Genomic DNA, 27,797 nt, shown 5'->3' on the forward strand with positions numbered 1-27,797 from the left:
GGGAACAGCTTAAAGGGAAGAGTCATGCTGGGGGTGTTGAAAATGTATTTGTAGCTGTGTTTTACTGCTGCTTTTACTGGAGGAGGAGGAAGTAATGCAGTAGGACAAATTGGGAATTGCTGCTTGTGTTATCGATGCGCTGTTTGGAGGTCAGTGTTCTACAAATAACCATTTTTGCATTTGTGTTCAGGAAAATTAGTGGTCTGAAACAACAGAAACACAGGTACTGGAAAAATATTGGTGTAAATGGCTTAGAACTGATGCATTCTCACATGCAAAATGAAATATCTCTCTCTGTATGTTTCAGTAAGTAAAATTACCCGTCCAACAGAATCGGTGTATGCCGTATTGCAGTGATGCTGCAACTATTTTGTTACCTGTGCTTAACCAGTGACTGTCAGGTTTTCTCACTGCCAAACAGAAGTTTACAAAAACATAAGCAAAGGTGAGAGGCAGGCCACAGAAACATGCCCATTTCCCTGAGTGGGTTTCAAGAAACAGTGATTCACATTCCCTTCTCCGCCCTCCTGTATGTAACACTGCAGTAGTAAATGATACCTTGAGCCTTGGGATGATGATTTAGGTTATTGTGTTAGACACACTCCGTGTTCTTACTACTGTTCAGTCAGTTTGTTATGAGGTTTGCACCTCTGGGTTAGTTTTTTTAAATATATATATCTCTGTGATGATGCAGGGACATCTTGATTTTTTTTGAGCAGCTGGAATTAGCAATTGGAAATAGGTTCAGTATTAAAAAAATGTTGGGATAGAAGTGGCCGTGAATTTGCTCAGTGGCAACTTTTATGCATGCAAGGAAAGAGAGTCATAGATTGCAGAGACCTTCTATGGCTTTGAGGTTTGAAAGCTTGAACAAAATAAACAGGTTTATGACCTTCTTGGAAAGAATATTAGTCATGCCTATGCATATGGTGTTTTTAACTGCTGTCTTCTTAGGTAAAGTACAATATGTTCAGTATGACTGCAATTTTAGAATGTTACATCCTTGTAATATGTCTCATATTCCTGCTTATTGCAGGATTTGGGCATGTTCTTGCCTCTAGTACCAAGATCTGTTAGCAGATGTTAATGGGCATTCACCAGTACTAATTTTCTGTCTGTGCTAATGCATCAACTTAAAAATCATTGTTTGATACTAGATGGATACCCAAAAAAGCATCAGGCTACAGCTGACTCTAATGGGAGGTTGATGATGAGATTACAGAGCATGGGGAAGCTAGCTCAGTAGCTATTTTCTACAAACAATTGTTGTAACAATGTAACCAGTGCAGAAAAAATTGTTAATGCTATTGTATATACGTAGGAGGATTCACTCGGCAATAAGGATCATTCTGTGTATGCTTCATCTTTAACTCTCTGAAGTAGCAATCTCAGAATTGTTCTTTATATACCTTTACTTTAGCTTCTTTTTTCCTTTTAAAGTAACAGTCTTCAGTTAAGCTGAAATAGTGCTTAATCATCCGTATTATTTTTTTTATTCTTATTTGTTTAGTTCTGCTAATAAAGATAGACGAGCTCTGCTTCTGTACTCTGGTTGCAGGTTTTTCTCTTTGAAGTTGGTTTTGTTCTCTCATGCCACCTATTGTTCTGAACTACTTTTTTAAATCACAAATTGTGTCTTTCGCAGTAACGTGGAAAAGAAAAATACTTTTGTGGCTACGCGAGTCGGTGTTAAGTTTATTTGTGCGCACACTAGGCTGGGCCTGACCTGTCAGTTTGCCTTTAACTGCAGTCGCCATTTGGCTTTTGGTTGTGATTGTGTTAGTTGTCAGTAATTGTGTTTGCTGTCTCGGCTGGAGGCTGTGATGAAGAGTGCTTGGAACTGGGGCATTACACAGATAACATCATGATGAAACAGCTGCAGCTTAATCATGATGAAATATGCGTGGGCTTTAAGGGCTGCATATTCTGGAAATTTTTATTACACTTAATTCCCGTGTTTAACCTTTTTAGGAAAAAAAAAAATCTCCCTGCAATTAGAAAGAAATAGATGTAAGATTATAGTAGTAAGTATTATAAAATAAATCTCATAACCTTCCTGCTTCAGGGAGGGAACACTTTGTTTGTCTTTGCTCCAGGTGAAACTGCTGTCAATCTAATTTTTCTGGTCTTTTAGATGTCTAGACCTGGATGTCTGAAGTTGCACCCCTTTCAGCTGAGGGGCCCAGGGCAGCGTATCCGTGCTATCAGTTAGTGCTAGTGCTCGGTGGCATCCAGCACTGCCCCTCTCCGAGCTCAGGCAGTCTGGGGGAAGTCCTCTGCATCTGGAAATCAGAGGTTCTTTTCCATTAACTCTGGGTTTGAAATTTCCCTCTTTGTGCTCCGAAAGCGGAGAGGCTGGAATCCTGAGGTGAATCTGAGTCTATGCCATATGGTATTTTGGAACATCCTCGCAAATTGCTAGACTGATCATTTTCTGTCAAAATTAACGTTTCTTTCTGATCTGGGCTGAGCAATGCACTGATAGATTATGCAAAATTAACACTTACAACATCTTTATTTAAAAAATCATTTGGTATTGCGTGGCCCAGACTTCTAACTGCATTAAATTGATGACAGGCAAATCTGATTACTAAGGCAACTTGCTCAAATTAAAAAATAAAAAGTGAGTAGCAGAAAAGAGGAACAAAACCACATGCTATTGGGAAGACATCAAGTGCAGACACAGAAGACAAAATATCAACCATGAAAGCAGTTACCACAGTTGCAGGCAATTGAAGTAATGAGGAATGTGGTTTAAGGACGGCCTTGAATTTCTAATTATCGAGGAAATGGGATCTGGTAGGTCTGTTTCCTAATGCTCTAATTCTGTGAAACAAATTCAGATGAGGTATTCCTAGCACTTTCTGTATGTACAGCTATCTTCTTGAGTGTGCTTCATATGGATAAAAAATAACTCTGAATGGAAACACTTTCCTTATGTTTGGATGAGTTAAAAAATATCTCAAGATGATTTTAAACAAAATGCTGTGGATGATGAGTGGAACTTCCAATGGAGGAGTCAATTCTCTCTTCCTCTTTTGGGGTCTGATGTTTCATTTGTGTCTTGTGCCCAGGCAAACCGGGACGCAGTGATCAGCCGAGCCCCAGACCAGCAGGATGACCGAGCTGTCAGCCTCCGGGATGCTTTTGCAGTCTATGACCTCCTCAGCATCACACTGGGCAGAAGAGGGCAGTATGTCATGCTTTCTGAGGTACCTCTTCTTGGCTTCTGCCGAAATTTCCACTTGAAACGTGCAAGCAGAGCCCCTCTTTGCAGTAACTTGTTGGGAAAGGTGAAAGTGAAGCATGCTAGTTGACAGTTAGTAGAAACAGCTACAGACCTATGGCAGCATAAGCCAGAAATGCACACAGAACGTTTGAGACATTAAAATAATTTGTCCGTACGCACTTGAGCAAAGTAGCTCTTGTTTGAAGTGATGGTGTGTGTTAGCAAGGCCAGTTAACTGAGAAGAAAATGATGTCATTGAAAAAAGGAAAAATCACCTGGGCCACAATAGATTGTTTTCCCTGATGTGATTATTGAGCCAAGCAGTAGTCTTGACAAAAGAGATAAGATATTAAAAAAAAAAAAAAAAAAGTCTGACATTTCTCCCAACATTTATTTCTCAGTGCTTGGAGAGAGCCATGAAGTTTGCGTTTGATGAATTTCACGTCTGGTACCAGCTTGCCCTGTCCATGGTGGCTTGTGGAAAGGTAAGGTTCAAACCAAAGGACTTGGAAAGGGCACGTTTTCCTCTGGCAGAGTGTATCTAGCTTACTTGTGTGAACGTGCGGAGTCCTGTATTTTGTGGGGGTAGGTGCTATCACACAGCTATGTGGAAGGACGGTGCTCTCCTTTTAGACTCTGATTGCACTTTGTGATCAGGTATGTGGATTTGGTATTGAGTATTGTTCTTTCCATGTGGTGTTTTCTTCTCCTTATCAAGGAGAAAATGGATTTTGTGCATAGCTGTGGGTTGAAAAGCATTATACAGCTGTCCATTCTCTGCAGGTTCAACATAAATGTGCTTAGCATAAGAAAGATACTGATCTCTAAAACTGTCATCAACTCACTCTGTGGGCAGTTGACTTAACCTCTCTTTAAGCTGTGGTTTCTGTATCTGATCAAGGAAATGTTAATGCTTTTTCATAGAGAGCTTGCAAGGATTAATATTTTTGAAGTGCTTGGTGCAAAAGATACTGTAGAAGAAGAAATGGTGTGTGAATGTTGGCATGGGCATGTGGGTTTTTTTTAAACTAGTACAGTATTTGTCAGAGTTACCAGTTAACCACTGAGATAACTGAAGTCCGGTTGCAAAAGGTAGACGAAGGCAGCATGCCCTTTTCTTTGTTAGTCTTAAATGAGTGGATTTCCTGCAGGAAATGTGGATGGTACAAAATTTAGCCTGTTCATTCTTGGGGTCCCCATCTACGCTTTCAGGAGATGTGAGCAAATTAATGCTGTGTGGTAGTATTCCGTGCCCATGAAGTGTAAGGGAATCCATGTAGAGCTGCGCAGAGACCACCAACTAGCAGTCACCTGCTAAATGATAACTTACTACTGGTTTTTTTATGGCTATAAGCTGACTTAGAAACAGTGGCTTTGGAGTGGAAATTGGAGATGAATATACAGTGGCATGCTTTTAGAAAGAAGTTGTCATCTCGTGGTGTATAAGCAAAGCTTGGAAGATGTCTTGAAGGGATTCCTTCACTTCTATGAGTATAGGTAAAGCCTTATCTTGGAAGTCTGTCTGTTGTTATGTGTTACACTTTGAGAAAATGGAAGACCAACAAGAGAATGCCTAATAAAAAGCATTGAGGATGGCTAAGGGTATAGTAAGCAGGACTGTGGAAAGATTGAAAGAATTGAATTTTTTTACCTTTAAAGCAGAGAAAAAAGTCCAAGAGAGAAACAAGTCTTCAAGAGCTCTTAGAAGAGGTTAATTTTGTCTATGGTGGCTAGGATAAGACGTGATGGCTTCCAGTTGCAAAAACACAAGTTCGTGTTTCCTATTAAGAGGCAAAAAAATGATAGTGGGACACTGGAAAAAGATTGCCTGTGGAGGCAATGACCTGTGTAGCCTATGACACTGGAGATCTGTGGAACACCCTAGGCAAACATCGGTCAGCAGTGACACCCACTGTGAGGCACCAGGGCTGTACTTGGTGTGACCTTGCAAGCTCTGGCTCTGTTCTGTGACTCCACAGTTCTCTCATAAATCAGCTAGATGTGTTATAATCAAAAGGAGACATGAACACTTTGACAAAGCCTATTAGATCAGCGCAGAGCTGAAGGGAGATGTTTAGTGAGAAAGAGGCTCACAGATTACTACGAGTTCCGTACAAGCATTTCAAAATCCAATTCCAAGTATGAAAATGATGGTTAGACTCAATCATGTATAGGGAAACCCAAAGCTACCGGTGGAATGCTTGAACAATGAGCTTGGTGCTGTGGTGCTAATACCTTGCACTGGCCTATGTCAGGTGTGGGGTTTACAGGTCAGATCCAGCTCCCCTTGGCATTCAACTGGAGTTAGCATGTGTCTGCCCTCTGTGCCTTTGCAAATCCTCTGGATAACTGTTCTCTTGATACTGAGGACAATGACTAGATAGGTTATGGTGGAAAGGCACAGTATCTTCCCATTAACGCTCACAGGACTTGTCTGGGAGCTTTATTGACGTTATAGGTTGTGTAACCTGTTTTTCAACAGCAGACAATGCTGTCACTCTAGTAATCTTCCAGAGAGCGAATCTAGATTTTAACTGTTGATTGTTGAGAGTGAGTGTATCCAAAGAGTAACTGTCATTCAATCTTAGGTTAGTATGGAGGCAAGAAATAGGACCTGATCTTTAGCTTCTAACAATTTGCATGAGAACACTGTCCTTCTCCTTATATGTTTGTGTACCTCTTCAGCTTCCCTACAAGTTACTGAATATTTAGTACTTAAAAGAAAAAAATAGCAACACAAGTATCTGTGTCTATAACTGTCCTCTCTCTTCAGATTTTCAAGTACGTCATGTCTTTTTGCCTGTACTTTAAATATTTACAAGGTAAAATGGCTTGATCTTGCCTATTGATGTAAAAGCTCTAAATGTTCTGAGCCCTATATAGGGCAGAGGGAATTCCCTTACCCAACAATCCCATCTGTGCAGTGTTTCACTTCTAATCCCAAAGTATTCCCTGAGGATTCCTGTTGTATACTCTGCAATGCGTCATCTTGCTAATGGGAGATGTGGCATACATTTTTATACTGCTTCACAGCTTGATAGCAGGACAGAGTTCATTTAAAAGTAAGTGCTCCGGTGTAGCGGAAAGAACTGCTGAGAAAACAGCGTGGTCTGTCTAGACTGCAGAATGCACTTGAGTTTTTGTAGGCAAAAGATCTGTTTTTACCTGTCTCAGTCACAGCCAATTCCTGATCTCATTTCTTGGTAATGAAATCTCACATCCTGCAGTGTTACTTGTTCTGCAGTACAGCAAATCACACCCATAAATCCTGGGTACGACAGGAACAGTTTTATCAACCTGTAAATGCTAGAAACTTTGGTCTCTCTTCTTTTTTTTTTTTTTTTAAATGCATTTTTAGGATTTGCAAACTCTGACTTCTTAAAAGTGCTGTAAAATCCGATCTTGCCCTCTGTTCTACACTGCATTTGACTAGTGTTACTTTTATTTTGCATATTCATCTTCTTCAGGTTAAGTCAATCAAGTTGAACTTCAAACTATTTTCTTCCTCTGCCAGCTAAAAAATTGCCAAATGGTGACTGTCATTTTTCACAAGTGATCAGTCTGAATGTCAGGCCAGCCACCTAGGCTCCTTACTGTATGTATGTTTGCGTTTACACGTTACTTTAAAAAGCATGTGTCTTAACAAAAATAGACACATCATTTCAGTAAGTTCTTGGAGAGCAAGTGAGGCCTTAGGGCTTCATAAAACAGTGAATGAAAAAGCTCAGAGAAACATAACCTTCCTGTCTGTCTTCTATTCACTTAAGCGGTGGAAATAATGGCGTGACAGCAATTTCACTTTCCTGTGCTTCTCAACAACTTGCATAATGAGTAAGATGGCGTGGCCTGGTTGTTTTTTAACCCATTCTTGGGAATGCATGTATACTGAGCTGTATATTTTCTGAACAAAAGAAGCACGTTTGTTTAAATGATTAAAATCCACTGTGAAATTCAAAAGACTTTTGTAGGCAACTTTAGATGAAATATTGGGAAAGCCTAGACAATGGCAAAGACATGCCAGCTGTAGACGTCACCAAGTGCAGTTCTGGATAGGCAAGAGAAAGGTTTAAATCAATCTAATGCAGCACCCTGTTCTTCTGAACTGGTGCTGGAAAACTGAATGCTGAACCCTTCACAGCTGCTTTAAGTTGCTTCTGCTGGTAATAACCTTCACAATCTGGTAATACGACAGCCAGAAGCTGAGTGTGCATAGCAGCTCCCTGGCTCTGCTGCCATGCATAGACAGGCTGGAGTCTGAGGGACGAGTGGTATGATAGCCGAATGCCATCTGGCAGAGTCCTCAGGCAATGAGATAAGCCACTGTCCTGCTGCCAGAGTAAAACAAGTGCAGTAGGTTGCATCTGCTTGTCTCAAGATTTTGAAAAAGTAGTGACCCATATTCAGCAGAATGGGGGAAGAAAGGACCAAACTCTTATTTACAGAGCAGAGAAGACTTCATAATCTTCATGGTAGGGAAGAGACAGACAGCTGTTTGGGGTAGACTTGTTCTCTGCTGCTGCTTTTCATCTAAACAGTTTCCACAGGAGGTTGTGGAGATTACCAGCACACAGCACCCCTGCAGACTAGGGCAGCTCTGCTGACGTATCTGAAGCTGGAGGTAAAATTGTCATAGTGTCTAGATGATGTATTACAAGCACACGGGATGTGAAATAGGGTCCCTGTGCACTTGCAAGCATTTCCTTGGCCTTGGACCAGCTGGATCAGTTACATGTTCCCTTGTTCAGATTTCTGTCCCCTTACACACTTAACAGCCTCACACGGGACCCAGCCAGGGTGTCCCAAAGTGTCACTAGAGCTCCCTGGGAGTAGACTCAGAAAGGGATCGTGGGATTGGGCTCTAGCTTAAACTGACGGTACTTCAGAAAGTCTTCTGAATCTGCATCATGAGTGTCTTTTTTTACCTGTCATACTGCTTAAGGGAAAGATTAAACTGATAAAATATGCGCCTTAAACAACATGAGGCAACACTGATGCCTCTCTTCTACCTACCAACCAAGGAGTCAAGATTTGTAATTAATGACAACAATGTGCTATTTTTCTGAGGGTAATGGGGGAGGATTCTTCAGGGATAGCTGTGAAATTATTCTATGAACACTGAGTCTACTTAGGCTCAAAGTGCTGGGTACCTTGAGTCATTCATGGGAGATCAGTCTATGTTTATTATTATTAGCGTATGCAGTGCATAAAACCATTTCCATGCTCATATTTAGCGCTTCTGCCCTAAAAAAACCACCACAACACCATTTGATTAGTGAATGAAAAGTTTTAGGATATGTTTGTTGAGAGGAGCGGTCTCAGGCCAGCTGAGGGAAGTCTGGAGCATCTGCTGGGAGAGGGTAATCTGCTCTTACCCCTCACCCCTTGTAGTCATTTGGGTGATGAAGCGCAGCAAAATGTGTGAAAAGGAAGAGCTGAGGAGCAATTGAAGGGGCTGTGGGGAAGAGCCTCTGTGAGAGCCCAGTGGAGCTGGAAGCAAGTTGCCTGGAGGCAAGGGCTGCACTCAGCAGGCCTTGTGCTGGGATAGCTGCTGATGCTTGTGTTCCATGAGCCTGGCACACAGCTGTCCAGCCCTTCTTGTCCAGTGCTGATAGATCACTATCAGCCCAGCACTTGCCTTTAGGACAGCAACTGAATGAGTTTAGAAACAACTGCATCATTGCTGATCCTCCCGTGCTAGCCTGTACTGATGCCCTAGGGACAATGGTCAATGTTACCATATAGATAAGATAGGCTGGCAGTAGGGGGATTTAAGCACTGAGCATGGCACCTTGCAAAACCAGGCAGATAAAGCTGCTTTTAACTACCCGGAATTCTCCTCTCTGCTCTTATCCTTCATGTGTTTGTTCGTCCTTAAGGCAAAGAGGAAGAAAGAGTCACGCTTGTCTACCTGAATGGTTTTCTTAATAACAGGAGGTGTCTGGTGTTATACAAAGGGAAATAGTCACATCCTTCTTGGCACCTGTCATTCTGCTGTTTTTCCAGGGGAGTAGGCTCCAGCTCTTCCCAGAACCAATCTTGCACCGTCACTGTTCTCCCCTTGGCTGCTCAGCAGTTGGAGATACCACAGCCCTGCCCGGGGCTTCTGCTGGCAGCAGTCTTAGGGTTTTGAAACCAGTCTTAGACATGAACTCTGATTTTTGGCGCACTTTGCAAGTTGCTGATACATACTGGTCATAGCCAAATAATGACAAGCTAACGTCTGAGCTGCTCATATCTGTGTTGCACCCAAAAAAAGGGAATACTTCCCCTTATTTAAACAGTGCAGCAAAAGCAGATGTCTCTAACAGCTTCGAGGAGCTTCAAGTTTGACTCAGCCATGCCTATACTGCTAACATGCAGCTTTCCAGAAGGTTAGAAGGAAAGTTATAAATATATTTGATACATAATTCTGCAGCAACAGCAGACGAATTTTATGATTTAGGCTGTTCCTTCTGTTGGTTTCCTTGCAAAAGCTTAGGCTGGTTGCTAGGCAACTGGCATAAAAAAAGTACATTTCTCTTTGCATTGCAGGCAGGAACCTTGGGAGCAGCAGAGGCCTCGGATGGCTCCTTAAATAGCATTGCTGGGGAATGAAAGTTAAAATATTGAACATTCATTGGTTAGAGATCTTGTTACAAAGGTCAGCCATCTGGGGAATATTCAATAGTTTGGTTTCCTTTGGTGCACAAGAAAGATTAGAAAGGGGTGTGCCTGTGTGCTGTAGATAGTACAAAAAACGGAAATTTCCAAAGATTCCTGACTGTCAAGCAGAATACCTAGGTGGGCTATATAATTGCCTTCAGGCTTAACCTTCTTTTCTTGACAAAAGGTGTAAAGTGGGGTGTTTGTCACATCAGCAAGGACAAATTTATGCTTTTAAATCTTAGAATTTAAGAGGTGCTTTTAAAAGTGAATATTTGAAGCTGCTTAACTGCAGTGCTCTAATTTGCTAAGCACAGGGTAGAAGAAAAGAGAGAGAATTGGTCCCTGTGTTGAGAGAAGTAAGTGTCTTAGGGGAATAATGTTCATGCTGAGGGATTCACAGACATCTAGAAATTCAGTGGAAAACTAACATCAGAACAACCAATTCCAGAGTTCTCAATTGCTGGCTTACTCTGTTCGTCTTCCCTTATTGGTTCAAAGTCATTTATAGCTAGATGGCTGTGAATCCCAGGATACAGGGAATACTAATTCTTGCATAATGTTGAAATATTCTGCCCCTTTCCCCCTGCCAATCCCTTTGAGATTTTAAAATACCTTTGCAGTTTTTAAGATCAGACAGGAGGATGCTAGAAATAAAGCAGTACTAGTTGTGGAGACTCATCTGTGTAGTAAACTGCCCGGTGAATTGGGAATGGGGCTGTCTACCAAAACCACCACCTTGAGGAACATTGTTCCCTCTGGCTGAAATACATTACCAAAGAAGCAAAAAAGGAGAAAGGTTTTTGGAACCTTTGCAAGAGAAGAGCAACTGTTTATGGTGTGTCAAGTCTGCCTGGCATGATTTACTGTCTGGAAATTCTTTTTCCTTTTACTTACATTTGTGGTTTCTTTATCTTCTAAATATGAAATGAATCTCTGACTCCTTTTGTTGCTTTGGTATGGTGAGAGAGAAGAGAAGGGGAAAGAATGAAAATTGTGTTGGAGTAAGCTAGGAAAACCAGCATTTGGGCAGCCTCTATGCATTTACTGTAGTTGATGGCAAGATTTCTTAAGCCTTTTGGAAAAGTAAGAAAGAGCTGTAGACGATTCTTCGTTCTGTACTGCTCACGTGCAAGCATCTTTGAGGAGTATGCTTGCATGCTTCATTATATAATTAGTAAATGGGGAATGGGAGTTCTGTTTTATATTTGGATAGAAGTTTTTCTTTGCATTTTACTCCCTTATAGGATTTAAAACCATGGCTGCAGTAATTACTTAGGGGGAAGTGTCCTCTCCATCCTTCTCCTTGCTCAGAGCTTCCTTGTGATTTCTCGCTGCAGATCAAGAAGTGCCGCCCCATATTGGATATGGTACATAGAGCTCTTTCAGAAGTCTGTATTGAAAGCAGCCATTTGTCAGTATTGCTTGCTACTTTCTGGAAATTGCTTTTCCTAATTTTCTTTTCATAAATTATTGTGGAGCATGTTTGTGATCTCTGCAGAAAAATATGGTATGCAAGTAGATTAGGTGAGGAAAAAATTTACAGAGAAAACCATCTTCCTATAGATACTGGATTTAAATATGGAGCCACTAGTGCCCTGTCTTTCCCCAGCTCCATTGTAATAAACACAAAGTTGTTGGTATGTGAAGGATGGAGAAGCCCAACTCAGGTAATCGGAGTTCTTAAGTCCCTTACACACAGTTCACCTTTTTTTTTTTTAATTTATTTTATTTTTTATGGCTGAATATTCCCATTAAAGCAGTGCCTGATGCACAGCCTGATTGAGCTCTATCCTTCGTTGGTCATAACAAAGGGAGGATGGTCATGAATCTCCTTAAACCTGATGAGGATCCCAAGACTGAGAACTCCTATGTTAGACCTCCCATAAACAAATTTGAAACCCCCATGAGGCAGCTGTTGGCAAGCTTGCCATTTGTTTATCCATTTCTGTTTTAACGTGTTTGTGTGTGTTTGAGGGGACTTAAAAGCCTTTTTCCCAGAGAGAGGCCAAATGAGACCCAGAGGCAAATCCCTAGTTTTCTGAAATCTTTGGGAACTGGTTCCAGTGCAGTTGTCATAATCCAGCAATTAGCAAGCTAAACAGAAAGAACTTAAATCCTGGCTTGAATTTTTATGTGAGCCCCTCTGAAGCTTAGAATTATGAGTAGGAAGCATGCACTCACTTGGAGTTCAAGCTCTTCTCTTCTCAAAACATGCCTCACCAATAAATCTAATTATTATTGCCTTGCAGTGAATCTCAAAAACAATGCGCTTGGCTGCCTGGTCCACCCACGCTAAGTGAAAGAATATGTACATTTTAATTATCAGATTATTTCAATGTTACACAAACGCTGTTTCACATTAAATATTTTTACAAACCAGTGACATCTGTATTCAATACTGAGTGGATTATATTTGTTCCCTGCCTGTAATGTCTGTAATTAATATCTTTAACACACCTTGATATTATATGTCACGCCAGTCTCCCCTAAGTAAGGTCACTGTGGGAGTGGGATATTCTTTCGGCTGTCATTCCTTGGCTAACATTTTCATCATCTGTATATAATTTCCGCTGAGTAAAGTTTTCAAGGTGAAATTATATAGATCTCTTGAATTTTTAAAATGCAGCTGGGGAGAAAGGCTTCATGCCACCCTATTTCTAAAACCACTTCTGCTCCATATGTTTAATTGCAAATTTTATAAACTTCTTTAAAGTGACATAACTTTGTAAATGTTTTAGAAGTGTGGAAACTTGAGCGCTGACTCTGTAAATGAACGTTTAGAAGCTCCTGAGTGCATGTGATAAAGTGCCTCCACGCATGAAGTGTTTGGGTGTAGGCACAGGGTAGGATTTTCTGCTTTGCAGTATTCAGTAGTCACTCTTTTCTAGTTGCTTCCTGAACAGGCTCAGGATGGACATGAAAAGTGCTCTACAGTTTGAGGCGAGCAGAGACTGTAGGGCTGGCTTGTGTCGTGAGGACCGGCCTTACTGAATGGACAGGCTTCAGACGGGTAAGGAGCAGAGTTCGAGAGGAGCTGGCATGGAGCCAGGTTGTATCACTTCTCCTCTGGTGTATGTAGACCCTGGAAGGTCCTACAGTTGTGGCCCAAATTAGGACAGGCCTCTCACTGCTCTGGATTGTGCTAGTGCTGGCTGTACTGGCTCACTGGGTGGCCATCACCAGCTCCCAGGTGCCTCCTGCTTTGCCTGCAGTTGTGCTGCTGATGGGAAGCTGAGAAACCAGCACTGGGTTCGGTTTGTATCTGTTTCTGAAAGCATTAGCGCCGGACACTGTACGGTCTTTTACATACCTGGCCTTTTCAGTTCACTTTTGTGTGGTGAGATGACAAGGGCTGGGGGGATTTAGCTGCAGATACACTGACCGGCAAGGTGCATGTTGTCCTGCTCTATTCTTTGGGTTTCTCTTGTCTGGAAACACCTGTGGAACTAGAATAGGCAGGAGAGCACAAAGATGATGTGTCAGTCTAGGACCCGCGTGGGGTTATGCTTGCATTTCCAACACGTCTAGCAGTGCTATTGGGAATACCAGCTGCCTGCAGCATAGGTAGTGTTCTGTGAGAGAGGAATAAGATGCCATTAAAACCTGAGACACTACTTGTTCTGAGCAAATAGGTGTCAGAGAGGTTCATTCTGAGGGATGCTAGTCACCTTGTGACAGCAGAGCGCAGCGATGTGTTTCTTCCTGTACCTCAGGGTTGAATTACCCAAGTCTTTGTTTCTGAGAAGGGTGAAGTAATGGTTTAAGCTCTAGGACAAAATGTATTGATTCTCATGTTTGCTCTGAGACAAGCTTCCTTCTGGCCTTAGGCAAACTATGCATTTGGAATTGTAAAATAGCAAACACTTCCTTACTTTTATTGATGCTACCTAATGCACTAGGTAGGTGGGAGAAGCCTGGAGAACGTAGGGCATGCTGTTGCTCCTCCTCAGACCCTGCGGCAGGTACCCAAACTTTTCAGGCAGGAGGGTTTGCTCTCCATTGCTGCGGAACTCATGTCTTTGGTTACAAAACCCGTCTTTGCCTTAGCATGGGCGAGGCTGCTGTACATCTGTTTTTCCCTTTTCCCAGGCTCCCTTCCAGGGAAGTTCTGTCCAGGCTTTTGAATCCTATAGGAGGAAGTGGACCTTCAGCTCTGTGGAGAAAGGAGACAGCAGGTGTGGTGTGGTGTGAGGGAGGCGAGGTGCTTATGGCCACCGGTGGGAGCACGAAGTTGCAGTGCGGGGCTGCAGGGGCTTGGAGCAGACACCAGACCCTGCTGCCAGTGCTGGTGAGAACTCTGGTGGGTCACAGTCAGGAGGAGAGGGCCAGGACGTGGTAGGAATAGCAGTTAGCTTGATTCTGCAAGATTCTGTTGCTGCTCTACTGTAATATGGAAAGGCCATGACTGGTGTACTCCTGAGAGAGAACACTGGGTGAAAGAGGCCTCTGTGTGTCTTTGAACCGCGTGGGAGAGTTTGGGAGGAATGGGGCATGAAAGGAGAAATTCTGAGAGAATAAAATTTCCCCTTAAGCTCAAGAATGAGAGAATTTGGGGGGATCAGAGGTCAGTAGTTGAGGAGGGAGTGGGAACGTGAAAGAAACTGTGGTCCAGGTGGGGTGGGCTAGGGCTGTGGCAGGACAACTTTTGTCACCTCCTCATCGGCTGACCAGACCTTCTCACCAGCGTCTCGGACTTTCCTCATTCCCCTTTAAACCTTCTGAAATCTGGCAGCCATGAATGCGTGCTGTAAAAAGCAATGTTTGTAGAGTACATTGAATCAAAAGAGCTATTAAACATCATTCATTAATGGTAACCTAACACCAGAAAGACAGCAAGAGTTTTGTGGACATTCTTTCTAACACGTGCTACTCAGACCACGCACTGAACAGCGTATTGCTCTGTAGTTGCCTGCTCCACACTTCGCATGGTGGGATCCCAGTTGTCCTCTTGTATGTTCTGCAACTGGAGAAGACACAAAACAATCTACAGAGCAGATTACTTTACCTGCATAAACCTCTCTCTCAGTAGAGTTGGCCTAAAATGTTAATGTACTGGAGGGATAAGGTCTTTATGTTCTTTTCTGACTTACTGGAAGATGGTTGTGTGCAAGGAAAACCATAGCAGAATTCTTGTGAATTGGGAGGGCAGAATTAAAATAACCAGTGTGTTAACAGCCGAGGAAAACTGTTCCTTGTAAAGGGCACAGCCAGGGCTGGTTCTTTGGTGTGTTTCCTCTGGGCGCGGGAAGAGCGTGTGTTTGCGTGCGCATGTGCACACATGTGTCTCTGTGTGTGTGGAGGTGGGAATAAAGTTGCTAACTTGTTGCTAACATGTGGTTCTTTACATCATAGCGCTTTTTTGTACATTTCACTGAAATATCTTGTTTGGACTCTGTAACAGCATTGTCTAATCGCCCTTTCTTATTTCCTCCTCCTCCTCTCTCCCCCTCCTCCTCCTCCAGTCAGCATATGCTGTGTCAGTGCTCAAAGAGTGTGCTAAACTGCGACCTACGGATCCCACCGTTCCTCTCCTGGCTGCCAAGGTCTGCATTGGGTCGCTACACTGGGTAAGCAAGCTGATGTAGTTCTTGTTATGGAATGGATCAGGTGCTGCAGTGACGGTGCCACAGTGTAGTTACAGTGGGGAGAAAGGGAATCCCTGTTAAAAATCATACACGCATGCATGCCTTTTAAAAAAACCATTAAAATCCCAGCAAGAAATTTTGCAGTGAGTCACTGAAATGCATTTTGTTGGCACATTAAACAAAGTGGGGAGGGTGTGGGGAGAAGCCATAGCAACCATTCTGGGGACTGCTTCTTCAACCAAGTGTCAAATTGAATTGGCTACTCTTCTTGTAGCCCCTGAAACACAAAAGTAAATAATTATGAATGGACTGTTAGACAGTTCAGGTCTGCTGGACAACTCAGTCCTTTGTTCTTGAAGTTGCTGTGTCAGTGTTTTCTATTCTGGATGTGTTAATGTATGCCCTAGAAGCAGAGTGGGAGTGGAAGTCTGTGCCTGTGAAATTCTGATTATCCAAAGGAGCAGAAACATCTGTCAGTCTTTTGCTGCTTGGTTTAATTAATTGAATGGCAGCCTGCTGTTTTCACCTGTCCTCACCACGAGGTGTCCCTCCAGTCAGTGAAGGATTATAATTGCTAATGTAAGTAAAACAAAGATGCAAGAAAGCATGAAAGAAAATACTAGAAGGATCTGCCTAGATTTTGGTTAAAAGTTGTTGGGGTTAGATTTGCTGTTGTTGTGTCCACTTCCCTGCTGCCTCCCCATCCTCTACATCCCTATCTGGTGAAAGCTGGTATTCAGCTGAACTTAGTTGAGCTTTATTGGTTTACACCGCTCTCAACGAGGAGATCTGGTTATGTATGTTTTTGAATGAACTATGCTGTTCAAACTATAATGGTTAGACTCGTATGTGAGTCAGCAAAAACTGCGAAGTATCTTGTTCTAGGAAAAATCTTTCCGGTCTGAGGGCCTTGAGGGAATCCTTGCTGAACTACCCAATTTAACTCACTTGCACCTTTAGCTCAATATCTAAATTTTGAGGGCCGAAAGTCATTTGGTGATATAAAATAACACTCACAGTGATTTTTTTTTTTTAATTTTTTTTTTTAAATAAAGCAAGCAAGGTTTTTTTCTTGATTCTCAGAGATATTAAAACAATACGAAAGCCAGACATTACAACTGTGTTAAACACACTAGTATCTCTGATAAAGTTTTCAGAGCAAGGTCAACTTGTCATTAGTCTAAAACATCAGCAAGTATATTGATAATTTTTATTCTGTAGGGTCTGAAGCTAGAGGAACTTCAGGGGCTCCTGCGTTCACTTGGAGCCATAGTTGGGGGACTGCAAGAGCCTGACAGCTTCCCCTGGCAATTCTGCTGTCTCAGTGATTGTCAGGAGGCAAAAAAAAAATTAAAACCCAGCAGAACAGTTGTGTTAAATGTGAGGAAAATCTTTCTTGGAGGTCAGGCTAGTTTTTGTCTAGGAGCCTGAATTTTAGTGTAGGAGACAAGCTTGGGGTCTCCGTGTTGCAAATAAATCTTTTACTCTTCTGTCTTCCTGCTCTGTGAACATCAGTCCAACAAGGGGAAGTCACTGGAGCCATGAAGCCAGTGAGGGAAGACGCTCTACTGGACCTGATACTTACAAACAAGGAATAACTGGTTGGGAATGTGAAGTTTGGGGGCAGCCTTGACTGCAATGACTACAGGGTGGTGAAGTTCAGGATCCTGAGAGAAGGCAGCAAGGCACATAGCAGAATAATCCATTCAGATGTGCTTTGACTAACTTTGACTACTTCTAAACACAAATAGTGACTTCAAGAAGGCTGTGGTCACTCAATACTCTCTAAACATGTGACTTCTGCCATGCCTGGCCTTTGGACAAAATTGAAATACAGTGAATGCATTTTGTGAGAATCGGTGCTAAAATCAAGATCCCTGAGACGTTCTTATGTTTAACAGGAGCAATGACATTTTAATGGAGGCACTCTACCAAACACTGGGTCATTGGTGTGTGTTGAGGTGAAAGGACAAGATTTCTGTACTGCGAGAAAAGAAATGGTATAGAATCCTTTTTCTTTTGTGTGCTACTCCGTTGTTCATGCAGCTCTCACTACTGAGGACTAAATTTCAAATGGTACCATTAAAGTCTGCCGACTGTGATGGATGAGGAGTTGGATATGAAATTATGAGCCCAAATTGAAGATGCTGGTATGCCAGGAAATGGGCAGAGTCAGGATTTGTCCTTCTCATTGGTGCTTTCCCCAACATCCTTTGGATCTGCTAACACAGCTAGCATATAAAGAATACCTTGTTATAGAGACATTTAGAAAAGAAGGTGAGACTGTAATTCAGTCACAACTCTGTCCTCAGGCATTCCAGTATCTCCAGACTTCTCATACATGGCAGAGCTGATAAAGTAACAGTCTAACTCAAAAAAAAAAAAAAAAAAAAAAAAAAAAAAAAAAAGAGGAAAATAAGCTGGTTTTGATTATTGCAAAGTAAGAGGGTTTTTTCCTCTATCTACTGCTCTTTCATTGTGTGAAACACTTTCCAGTGTTTTTCAATCAGACCCTGGCTCAGAACTGGGGTGCAGTATGAAATACAAATGTGATTTCACAAGGGGGTGATTTTACTGCAGTTATCTAGAGCACAACCTTACAAACTAAAACCAAATTAAAAATATTCCTCTCCTCTCTTCCTTTCACTCAGTGGCCGATGATCTGCCCTGATACCAAACTTGACGATGGTATAGAAGAGTTTTAATTAAGGCGAGTCAGAGGGAAATCGGAGCATATTTTAAAAGAACTGAAATGATACATTCCCACATCTCATAGTCAAAGGGATGCCTCTGATATTACTGGCAAGCTCCTGTGCCTAATAAAGACCTTCCTGCTTAGCAGAGCTGTTTTTCTAAATGTCATCCTTACAGTAATTATTTGCATTTAAATTACATGGCAATCAAATCAGAATTGAATCATTTAAACTGGAAGTGAACAAGCTGATCAATGCCAGTATAAATAGAAAGGGGGATAGACATGGCATGGGAACAGTCTAATGGACAAATATTAACAGTTACAAATACTCAAATGTATCTTGTTTTTCAGAACATACAAAATATGATTAATTTCCCAATTAGGAAATATGTCTATGTACTTCATTGCTGGCTAGGCGGGAAAAGAGTGAAATCCGCTCACCATTTATCCAAATGAAACGGCTAATTTATATCCTGCATCTGTCTACTATGTGCTTTTGGTGCAGTATTGTATTCAGTTTGTTTATGGTCCATGGACAAGCAGTACTTTAGTCTTACTTCAGTTACTAGCAGTAAAAAAACTCCAAACAACAGAAGCATTTATGCAGCTGGATAATTATACAATGTCACAAGGAGCACAGAACCGTTTCTTTCCTGATTAATCTAGTGGTCATTTAACTTGTTTTGCTGGCTTTCTACATGGTATCTCAGCATAGTTTAAGAACCACGGGAAACAAAAAACGCACCATAGTGATTTACAATACTGAGGATGCCCAGATCACATCTATGACATAATCTCTCAATGCAGAACAAATCAAAGTAAAAACATGCATACATTCACACTGTGCCATGCAAATCAGTATGTAACAGAGCCTGATGTGGAAAAGAACTAAACGCCCCCAGCTTCTGTTGTGACAGTATGACCAGATTATTAGCTGATGTAAGTTGGCACTACTCCACTGGCATATTACTGGCACCATGCTGGCTTACATCAGCAGAGGATCTGCTCCATCAACCACTAGCTTTCAGGATTGGGCCTGCAGTAAACAACTGAGTGATATAAGCAATGTTTTGGTTACCTTTTTCAGAATTATAGGTTTTCACAAATATTTTTTTTAAAAAAAGAAAGGTCAGATGAACAGGAAATCGATAGTTCATTAATTTTAAAGTTTATGCCAGTTGTCTTGGAGGACCAGGAAATCTCTAAAACTAGTGGACCTGTATAGACCACCCTTGTCTGGTCAGGATGCAGGTGGACATGTACCTAATAAAGCTATGAAATACAAAAGTTTTCAGCAAAGTTGGAACTTTTATACTGTATCTAGCCTGTTACACAGGTGTTTTAAGTGTATTTATAGTGGGCTCAGAATTACTTTTGAGGCATTATGCTGCCTAGCCTTCCAGTTTGCTGAGGTTTCAGCTCAACAGTTTGCTGAACTCGCACGTGAATGATTCTAGCAAGTGAATACAAAGCCCATTTGTGTTTAGCCAGCAGTCTTTTAGCTTTCCAGAATGCACTATGAATTTTTTGACTATTGAAGTTCAGAGTATTGTTTTAAATTTTCATAGGAAAGTTGATGTAGCTTACTATGGCGTGTGTCCATACTGAGGTTGTCCTGCCTTGGCCCACTATAAAGTCAGAGTTCCATTTAGCAAAAGGCTTGCTGCAATTTCCTCTTTCGCTCAGCCTTCCCTGGCATGACCTCAGCTGAATGCTCACTTGCCTATTTTGGCAGTGACTTTGAGTTGCAGCATGAGTTATTGTTTTTAATATTTTAATAGTGCAGTACTGTTAAGTCCACTACTGATTTGGGTTCTCCAGGACCCTGTTATGGCAGGTGTTGTGAAAATACTAAAACCAGAACTTCTGCCTATAGGCAAGTGTTAAATACTGAATTTCTTAATTTTAGGAGCCTTATTTAAAGGCATTTAGGGTTACTATGATGCTTTCTTGTGCCTTTTACTCAATTGATTTCAATGGGTGCTTGTTGAAAACGCTGTAAATACGCATAGAGACAAACGGACTATAATCCTAGGATAGGCTTGAATCTTTTAGAACTCTGGTCTGACAGACAGTAGGAAGATATGAGGCATGTTCTCATTGTTTTCATTGCCCCACAGTTGATACCACAGAAACCGTGGTGTTGTGCTAAACTTGTGTAGCACCAAATGGTGCTGGTTTTGTCAGTTAGTATGAGCTTTTGGGGGGACTTCACTCCATGGCAAAAGCTGCAGTGTCAGATGGTGCTGTGCCTTGCAGACATTTCCCTCATTTCTTTGAACTCCCTGGTTCCCATGTGCACAGTGAAGCGCTCTGCTCCAGCACTTGCTAGCAAGGCAGAGATTATGCCATCAGTCAAGGAAGAGAAGAGAGTGGGGTCGGGCCAGGCCAGACCAGACCATGCACGGTGTCATAAAAAGTAAGGAAGGCATACCATGAAGTCAATACATCATGATGTGTGTGTAGAGGGGAGAGGTTGGCAGGATGTAGATTTAGAGCTGCATACTTCTGAGGTAACAGCTTATCATTCATTACTTTCACAGACCACTTAATCCGACAGTGCTTCTCTCTCCTTCTGTCCGTTGTTGACCCTGTCACTATAGATAATAAATGCTGTGCATGTGCTTGTACCCAGTTGCCTAGGAGCCCTGGAGTCGCATGGAAATGCTTAGGTCTTACTGCAGTATGAATACTATTGAAAGATTAAATCTAGTGCCATTATCAGAGTTATTCTGCCCGCTGAGCAGACACTCTAGAGGACCGACATCGCTAGGGCGAGAGGTTACTGAGAAAGCAGTGAATGGTATGGAGCTACTAGAGATTTCTTCCTTCTTTTAAAAGACCTGCTTGCTTACATCACAGCTACTGTTATTGGGGCAATCCCAAGCATTTTAGACATCAAAAATGACCAAGAATTTTGCCTTCTAATTATCTCCCTTGTGAACAAACCACTCTTGCTAGAGTGGAGGAAAGGCCTAAGTATTCCTAAGTGCAGGGGGCTGAGCTTACATGCAGAGTAAGTTGGTGGGCTTAGCACTGGTGACACATGGAGAAAATGCTGACTATACCAACAATAGAAAGCACAGGAATTTTTTTTTCCCCGATATATGTAGCATGATTCACCTTGTGTGCTGTAAACAGCTGTGGGACAAAACCTTTCCATCATACTATGCCTTATTGGCCACTTTCTTCCTGTGTATTTTTCCTCTTCTCTTTCTCCTTTCCCAATATTCAATTTTTATTTTTTTTCCTCTGTGAATTAGTATCTATACCTACAACCCAGTATAACAAAAATGATAAGAAGAGGTCAATCGATCTAGTTAATATCATGTGTACTTTTATGTATGCGCTTTCTGTAGGATTTGAGTCTCTTACATGCTTGGGTATCACTCAGTCTCACTGGTGGCCAAACTCCCCTGTTTCACTAACTTTGTCTAATGTCTTAAGTCCACTGTCACTTGGCTTGTTTCCTGCCTCCTCCCTTCTGCACTCCTCTTTTTTAGCATAGTAGGTGCTATTTCAGTGCTGCTGTACGTCATCAATGTGCTGGTCCTTAATTGTTCTAAATCCACGCTGGTGGGAACTGCAGCTCCCACTTACAGTCCTGGAGGGTGTTGATTCAGTGGGGTAGGGCTTGAGCTTTTCTAAAAACAAGCTGGGTGGCAGTTGGGAACCAGCTGGGTGGCGATAGGCCAGGGGACAGCACCTGCTGTTCCCCACTCCCTTGTCAGTGTGCCCCCGGGCTTGGCTCGAGCGCACACCAAAACACATAGTCAAATAACAAGGGTGGCTGGAACAGCCACTCTCTGTTTCAGGGAAAACATCCCTCAGGGTTATGCAGCTAACAACTGTCCCTTTTCCATCAAAGACGATGGAGGGGGTGGAAGGGGAAAAAAAAACCCAACCCCACGCCATTACGATCTTATTGGTGTTAGCTCACAGTTTGGCAGCCTATCTCTCTCCAGGTGCCACCTGTGTGTGTGTTTCTGGTGCGGTGAAGAGGTTGCTTAGCTAGTGCTTCCAGGTGCCTCCTGACAGTTTATACAGCTTGACTTCGAAATACAAAAAGTTCCTTTTAGGTTATTTTTCCCCAACATCTGCTTTCTGAGCTTTCTTCCATGCAGGTCTCGGAGGCAGGGAGCCTCTCCCTGCAACCTGTGGTGCTGCCCTTCTCTCCACCAGCCTCTCCACCAGCTATTCAGTGCAGAGTATGCAGAAGAATGTAAGAACAGTAAGGCCCAAATCAGAGGTGTATCTGTGTGGCTTTGAGACTTTATTTGTTATTTCCTCAGAAGCAAGCAAAATACAATGATCCTAAGGAAACTGAATTCAAGCTGTTACCAGCACTCTTGATGCCAAAAGAAATATATTTTCCGTGGTGTTGGAAGCTGCCAGTGGTGCTGCTAGCAACCAGGTAACAGCAGTACGCTGTGCATTTTGTGATCACAAAGTGATGCTTTGCCATGCCCGCTGTGGGGGAGGACATGTGGCATCTTGTGGCTTAGAGCTTACTAGCAAGGGCCTATAAGTTGCAGCAAGAAGTTTTGATCTGTGTTCCTTGCCCTTCCAATGCAGTGGTGTGTCACTTTAAGGTTGGAGTCCTTCTCTGAATGAATGAACCATTTCGGTTGCCTTCATATTGAGGCTGGCCCCTGGCTTTGCAGTAAGAGTAGGAATGGATATTTTGATTCTCCTGATAAGCTTTCTGCTGCTTAGCTCACTTCTGCGTACCTCAAACTCAACTTCTGGGAGTCCCACAGGGTGAGACTTCGCATACCCGGCACCACGTGGGGAGAGGAGAAAGGGGGAGCAGCTCCTGCTGCTTCAGGTCATGTGGCAGCTTGTAGGAGCTGCAGCTGGGAATGGCTGTATCTGGTGGGACCCCTTTAGAGGCCTTTCCCCCCTCCCTTTCCCATTGCTACGGCACAGACTGGAGACATCTCATATGCGTAAGGACCCCCATGATCACGGCTCAAGCTCACTACTGGTACACTCAGGTGTACGGCGAGGGAGTTCTTACCTAGACTGGAAACTGCTAAGGGCAATTTGCACTGGAGAGTTGAAACCTCACAGTAGGTGACATGAGTGAAAGGTTTGGCTTTTCACACTTGCCCAAAATGGTTGAAGAGGAGGAGAATAGGAGAAGAGGGGGCAGATGGCAGCCACAGCGGGGCTGGCAGGGGAAGTGGCTGAGTGGCTGTAAGAAGGAAAAGTAAATGCTCTCATAAACAGAACCAGCTGTGCTGGAGTTTGCAAGGCCACTTATTTTCAAAGCAGCCTTCAGCTGACCCAAGTTTGCATTCATGAGAATTTTTGTGGCTGGTCAAAGTGCCATTAGTGTTTAATATGAATAAATGTTTACAAGAATGTTTGTGCTAGAAGTGCTTTTTCAGCCATTCTGAAAAGTTGTGGTTTTAATTATTCATACAGTAGATTAATCTGACACTCACAGGTGGCCCTGGATGACTGGCAGGCAAGAAAGCTGAATGGTGTGCTGCTGATTTATGCAGCATAGGCCATCAGTCAGAGACTGGAAACACCATCAGGTGACCATTTAGAGAAACAATGGAGCAAAATCTCTCCAATTTTAAATGTCTCCATTTCAGCTCCAAACCTTTCATTTAATCTCTTTTTTCGTACACTCTACCCACCCCTGCCCTTGTTCACTAGTCATTAGAATTCCTTGTATAGCTCTTTCCTTCATCTGATGGAGACTTCTTGGATGAAAGTGTGTGCGGGGAAAAGAGGAGAAACAATGAAGAGAGTGGGAATATAGCTGTTTATGGTCGCAAAAGAGGTGCATAATTAATTTTCTGGCTGCAGAGATTTCATGTCTTACATAAAAGTTCCTGAAAGCCGAAGAATTCAATTATTGTTTCATGGGAAGGGTTTTTTTGTTGTTGGCTGATTTTATTTTTTTTGGTTTTTTCCTTTTTCTTTGTGGCAAGTCATGGGAGGTTTTCTTCTTCCATTGCCCTAGGCTCTGGTCCAGAACGTGTTTCAGTATGGGGCAAGGAAGTCAGTAGGGATACTGACAGGATTAAGAAATCTGGAACAAATCTCAGTCTTCCTGATGTGATCAGAGTTTAAACGGTCTCCTATGAGCATCGCTGAAGTCAGCAGGATTATTTCCAGTTATTTCAGTAGTCTTTGGATTATGCTGTTAAAGATAGTCTTTGCAATTTAGTTGGTAGTCCCAAGTATCCCCCAAGGGGGTATTCCTGTTTCAATCAGTAGTTTCCAGATTCATAGTTGAATAGGCAATCAGCAAGACTGTAATGCTTTGATAGTGCTTTCAGGAAGAGTTTGATGAGAAAATATACGTTGGTCATTGGGATGACTGACCTGAGGTTTCAGAAATTTGGGAACTATTGGTCTACATCTAGTTTGAATTGTATAGCCTCAGGGAGCTGTACAGGTGACAAAAAGACCCAAGCAGTGGAGATTACTCCTTCACTTGCACTTTTCAGCCTTTCTCCATGCTTACATTAACAGTAAATTTTTTCTTATGTTTGATATCATGTAATAAATACCAGCTCCTGTGTTTATGAAGCTGTTAGTTAATGTTGTCACCTGAATGTCTTCAAGTGATGTAACTAGGAGGCCCATTGACAGGGTAGTATCTCAGGTCAGGTAGATTCTGTTCGTAGGTAGCATATTAATAGATCACTGCAGAAGGGAAGTTTCTGGTCTGCTGGTGCATTTTGATTCCAGTTCATTACGGGTGACTCCTTTTAGATGTTAAGGAGCTATGAGGTGCTGAACTCCGACAAAGCTGAGTACTAAGAGAGCACGTTTCAGTTACGTCTGCAGTACTTGCATCCTAAACAGTTGGATTTCAAACAAAAATGTATTTTCTCAAAATTAAACAACCCCCTGCTAGAAAGTCAGTTATCATGTAATAAAAATTTCCAAAAGGAGGATATTTTGGATAGTGTAATGCTGTCTGGTTTTTGATTAGAGATGACTCTGATTATGGGTGACAGGATCTGCAGACTATCTTGTACAAAAATGAGGTCTTCCTGCAGGCTTTGTGTCTTTCAAGCATTACTTTCAGCTTTTGCTTGCACCTCTCCAACCTGCACTTTTCCAGATATGTACAATCTATAGGTCTTAGTCTTTTCTACTTCTAATGGGTGAGTGATGTTAATGAGACTTTACGGTTAGAAATGAGGAACACTATTCTGTAATTAAATATTAAAATTATTTTTTATTTAAAATTCCCATTAACTCAGATTCTAAAGATACTAAAGCTTCATATTTTTATTAGACTTAGATCTGTGTGATCAGCTGGAGAGGAAGGTTAGGGGGAGCAATCTGTACTGCAGTAGAGGAGACCAGGTTACGTATTTCACCATTTTGGAGGCTGATCCTGAGAAGTTGTGACTGCTTTCTCTTCTTTTTACACTCTGTAATATAAAATGCATTTTCAAGCAAGTTGTGTCTTTGAAAAAGATGCAGAATGGGGCTGGTGTGGTGTGAGCTGCTAAGGTAGTGTGGCACTTCAGATCAAAATTTGTGTCCCGAATTTGCTGCCTCCGTCTTGTGGCAGCAGAACCGCAAGCAGCAGCTGAACTCAGTTTGCAGTGAAGTGCTTTCTTATTTTACTCTTGTAACATTTTAAAAGGGAGTAAAAATACGCTAAGCTTTAAATGCCTCATACAGCAAAACTAAATGGTCTTTCTTTGGAGGTAGAAACTTCTTAGACCTTTCATTGTACTGCTAGGATAGCATATAAGTAGTCAGTTGGTCCAACGTTTGTATTTAAGGTTGCATGATCATTGCCCGCTACAACTACCCAAAAGGAGGCTATAGAGAGGTGGGTGTTGGCCTCTTCTCCCAAGTGAATAATGACAGGACCAGAGGAAATGGTCTGAAGTTGCAGCAGGGGAGGTTTAGATTAAATATTAGGAAGAATTACTTTACTGAAAGAGTGGTCAGGCACTGGAACAGCCTGCCCAGGGAGGTGGTTGAGTCACCATCCCTAGAGGTATTTAAGAAACATCTAGATTTGGCGCTTCAGGGCATGCTCTAGTGGCAGAGATTGTAGGAGGTTTTTTTGTGTGTGTATGGTTGGACTCGATGATCTCAAAGGCCCTTTCCAACCATGAAGATTCTATGGTTCTATGACTGAAGTGTGCCTAAAGGGAAATACAAGAATAAGATAGTGTCCTTCATTAACCTTAAACATCTGGAAATAGTTTGGGATGGATGCTTAAATCAAAACCAAAACTTTTCTCAGAACTGTACCATGTGCATCAAGGTCTGCTAATTTGACCTTCTACGTCTTCGTTTCCATTTACTGTGTGATCGTGGCACTTACTGTGATCACTGAAAGCCCTTGCGTGAATGGCTCTCAGATCACTTACGGGTAAGTTTAACGGGATCATCTTATTGAAGCAAGTACAGAGAAAATACCTGTAAGTCACAACCTACCTCTTTTGCAGCTGGAAGAAGGAGAATACTTTGCTAAAATGGTGATAGACCTTGGTGAGGATGCTGGAGAGGCCCTAGCAAAGGGTTACCTGGCACTGGGCCTGACGTACAGTCTTCAAGCTACTGATGGTGAGTTATCCTGTTTGTCAGGTATGTTGTATAGAAAGCATCTGTTCAAAGTCTTCAATGCAAGCAATGGAAATTTATTAGAAACTCTTGCTTTTAGTGATGACTGGACACGGGAAACAGTCATATTGCAAGACAAATGGGGACTGTTCACTTGCTCAGAGGACTGTCTGCTATGGTAATGAAGGTCAAGTTTTTAGGTAAAGGAAGAAATGCAAATCATTACTTAGGAGGTGATAATTTGACTGTAGCCAACAACGCTTGCTGTGCTCTACTTGGATATTTGTAATACATTTCTTTTGTTTATTTACACAACAAAATGTCAAACTTTCCATCTATTTTCATATTTTTGTCACCCACACATAAATCACATAAAGAAATACAATCCAAAAACTGCAGTCAGAAATGCCTGACTTCAGTTCCTGGCGTGATACTGATTCCCCACAGAGATTCAACCTCTCTGTGATGTCGTTTCTTTCTCTGCTTAGAAGTAAACAAGATAAAAATATCTGCCTTGCTGGTACATGTGAATGTTGACTAGATACACACCAGTGAATGCAAGACGTATTATTTTTAATGCTGCTTGCTTGGGTTTTGAATGACTGGACAATGGGCTCCTGCAGATTTGGTGCTCGGTAGCCAGAAGAGCTTGAAGTCCCAGTGTTTGGGAGAGTTATAGCTCTGACCTTCATCAGGCTCACAGGTGGGAACAGTCTTTGTTTCTTCTACAACTTCTAACGTAGTTTCTTTGAATAATGGCTGAGCTAGTGTGTTTCCTAATCAGTTTGGCAGTCCTGCCCACATGCAAGCAATGGCTTTTCTGTTAGATGGGTCCCCCAGAAAGGCACCAACTTCTTCCAGCAAAAGAGCCTAAAACAAAGCTAAAATGGCTGTATGGTATCATGGAAGTATGCTGGCCTTGCAAGGTACACCAGAATTCTGCAAGGCATGTGTATGAGGAAGTGGCTTGTGCTCTCGGTAGTGCAAGTTGGTGTATTTTTTTAGCGAGCCATATCTGATCAGCAGTTCTGAGAACTGCTTTCCAACATGGAGGCTAACAGGCACTGTAGCTCTCTTCAGT

General features: G+C 42.2%; 1 protein-coding gene across 3 annotated transcripts in view; it reads left to right on the forward strand.

Annotated features, from left to right (window-relative positions):
• Positions 1-27,797, forward strand: part of TTC7A (tetratricopeptide repeat domain 7A) — a 181,146-nt gene that overhangs the window by 42,042 nt on the left and 111,307 nt on the right. For 2 of the 3 annotated variants that reach the window (XM_054195000.1, XM_054195003.1), the window contains exons 9-12: positions 3,075-3,212; positions 3,631-3,714; positions 15,337-15,441; positions 26,602-26,740. In XM_054195000.1, the coding sequence (XP_054050975.1) occupies positions 3,075-3,212; positions 3,631-3,714; positions 15,337-15,441; positions 26,602-26,740 (466 nt within the window). The remainder of the gene's footprint in view (positions 1-3,074; positions 3,213-3,630; positions 3,715-15,336; positions 15,442-26,601; positions 26,741-27,797) is intronic. The other variant, XM_054195001.1, reaches the window with a different exon arrangement.

The sequence above is a fragment of the Rissa tridactyla genome, chromosome 3, assembly GCF_028500815.1.
Source record: "Rissa tridactyla isolate bRisTri1 chromosome 3, bRisTri1.patW.cur.20221130, whole genome shotgun sequence".
NCBI lineage: Eukaryota > Metazoa > Chordata > Aves > Charadriiformes > Laridae > Rissa > Rissa tridactyla.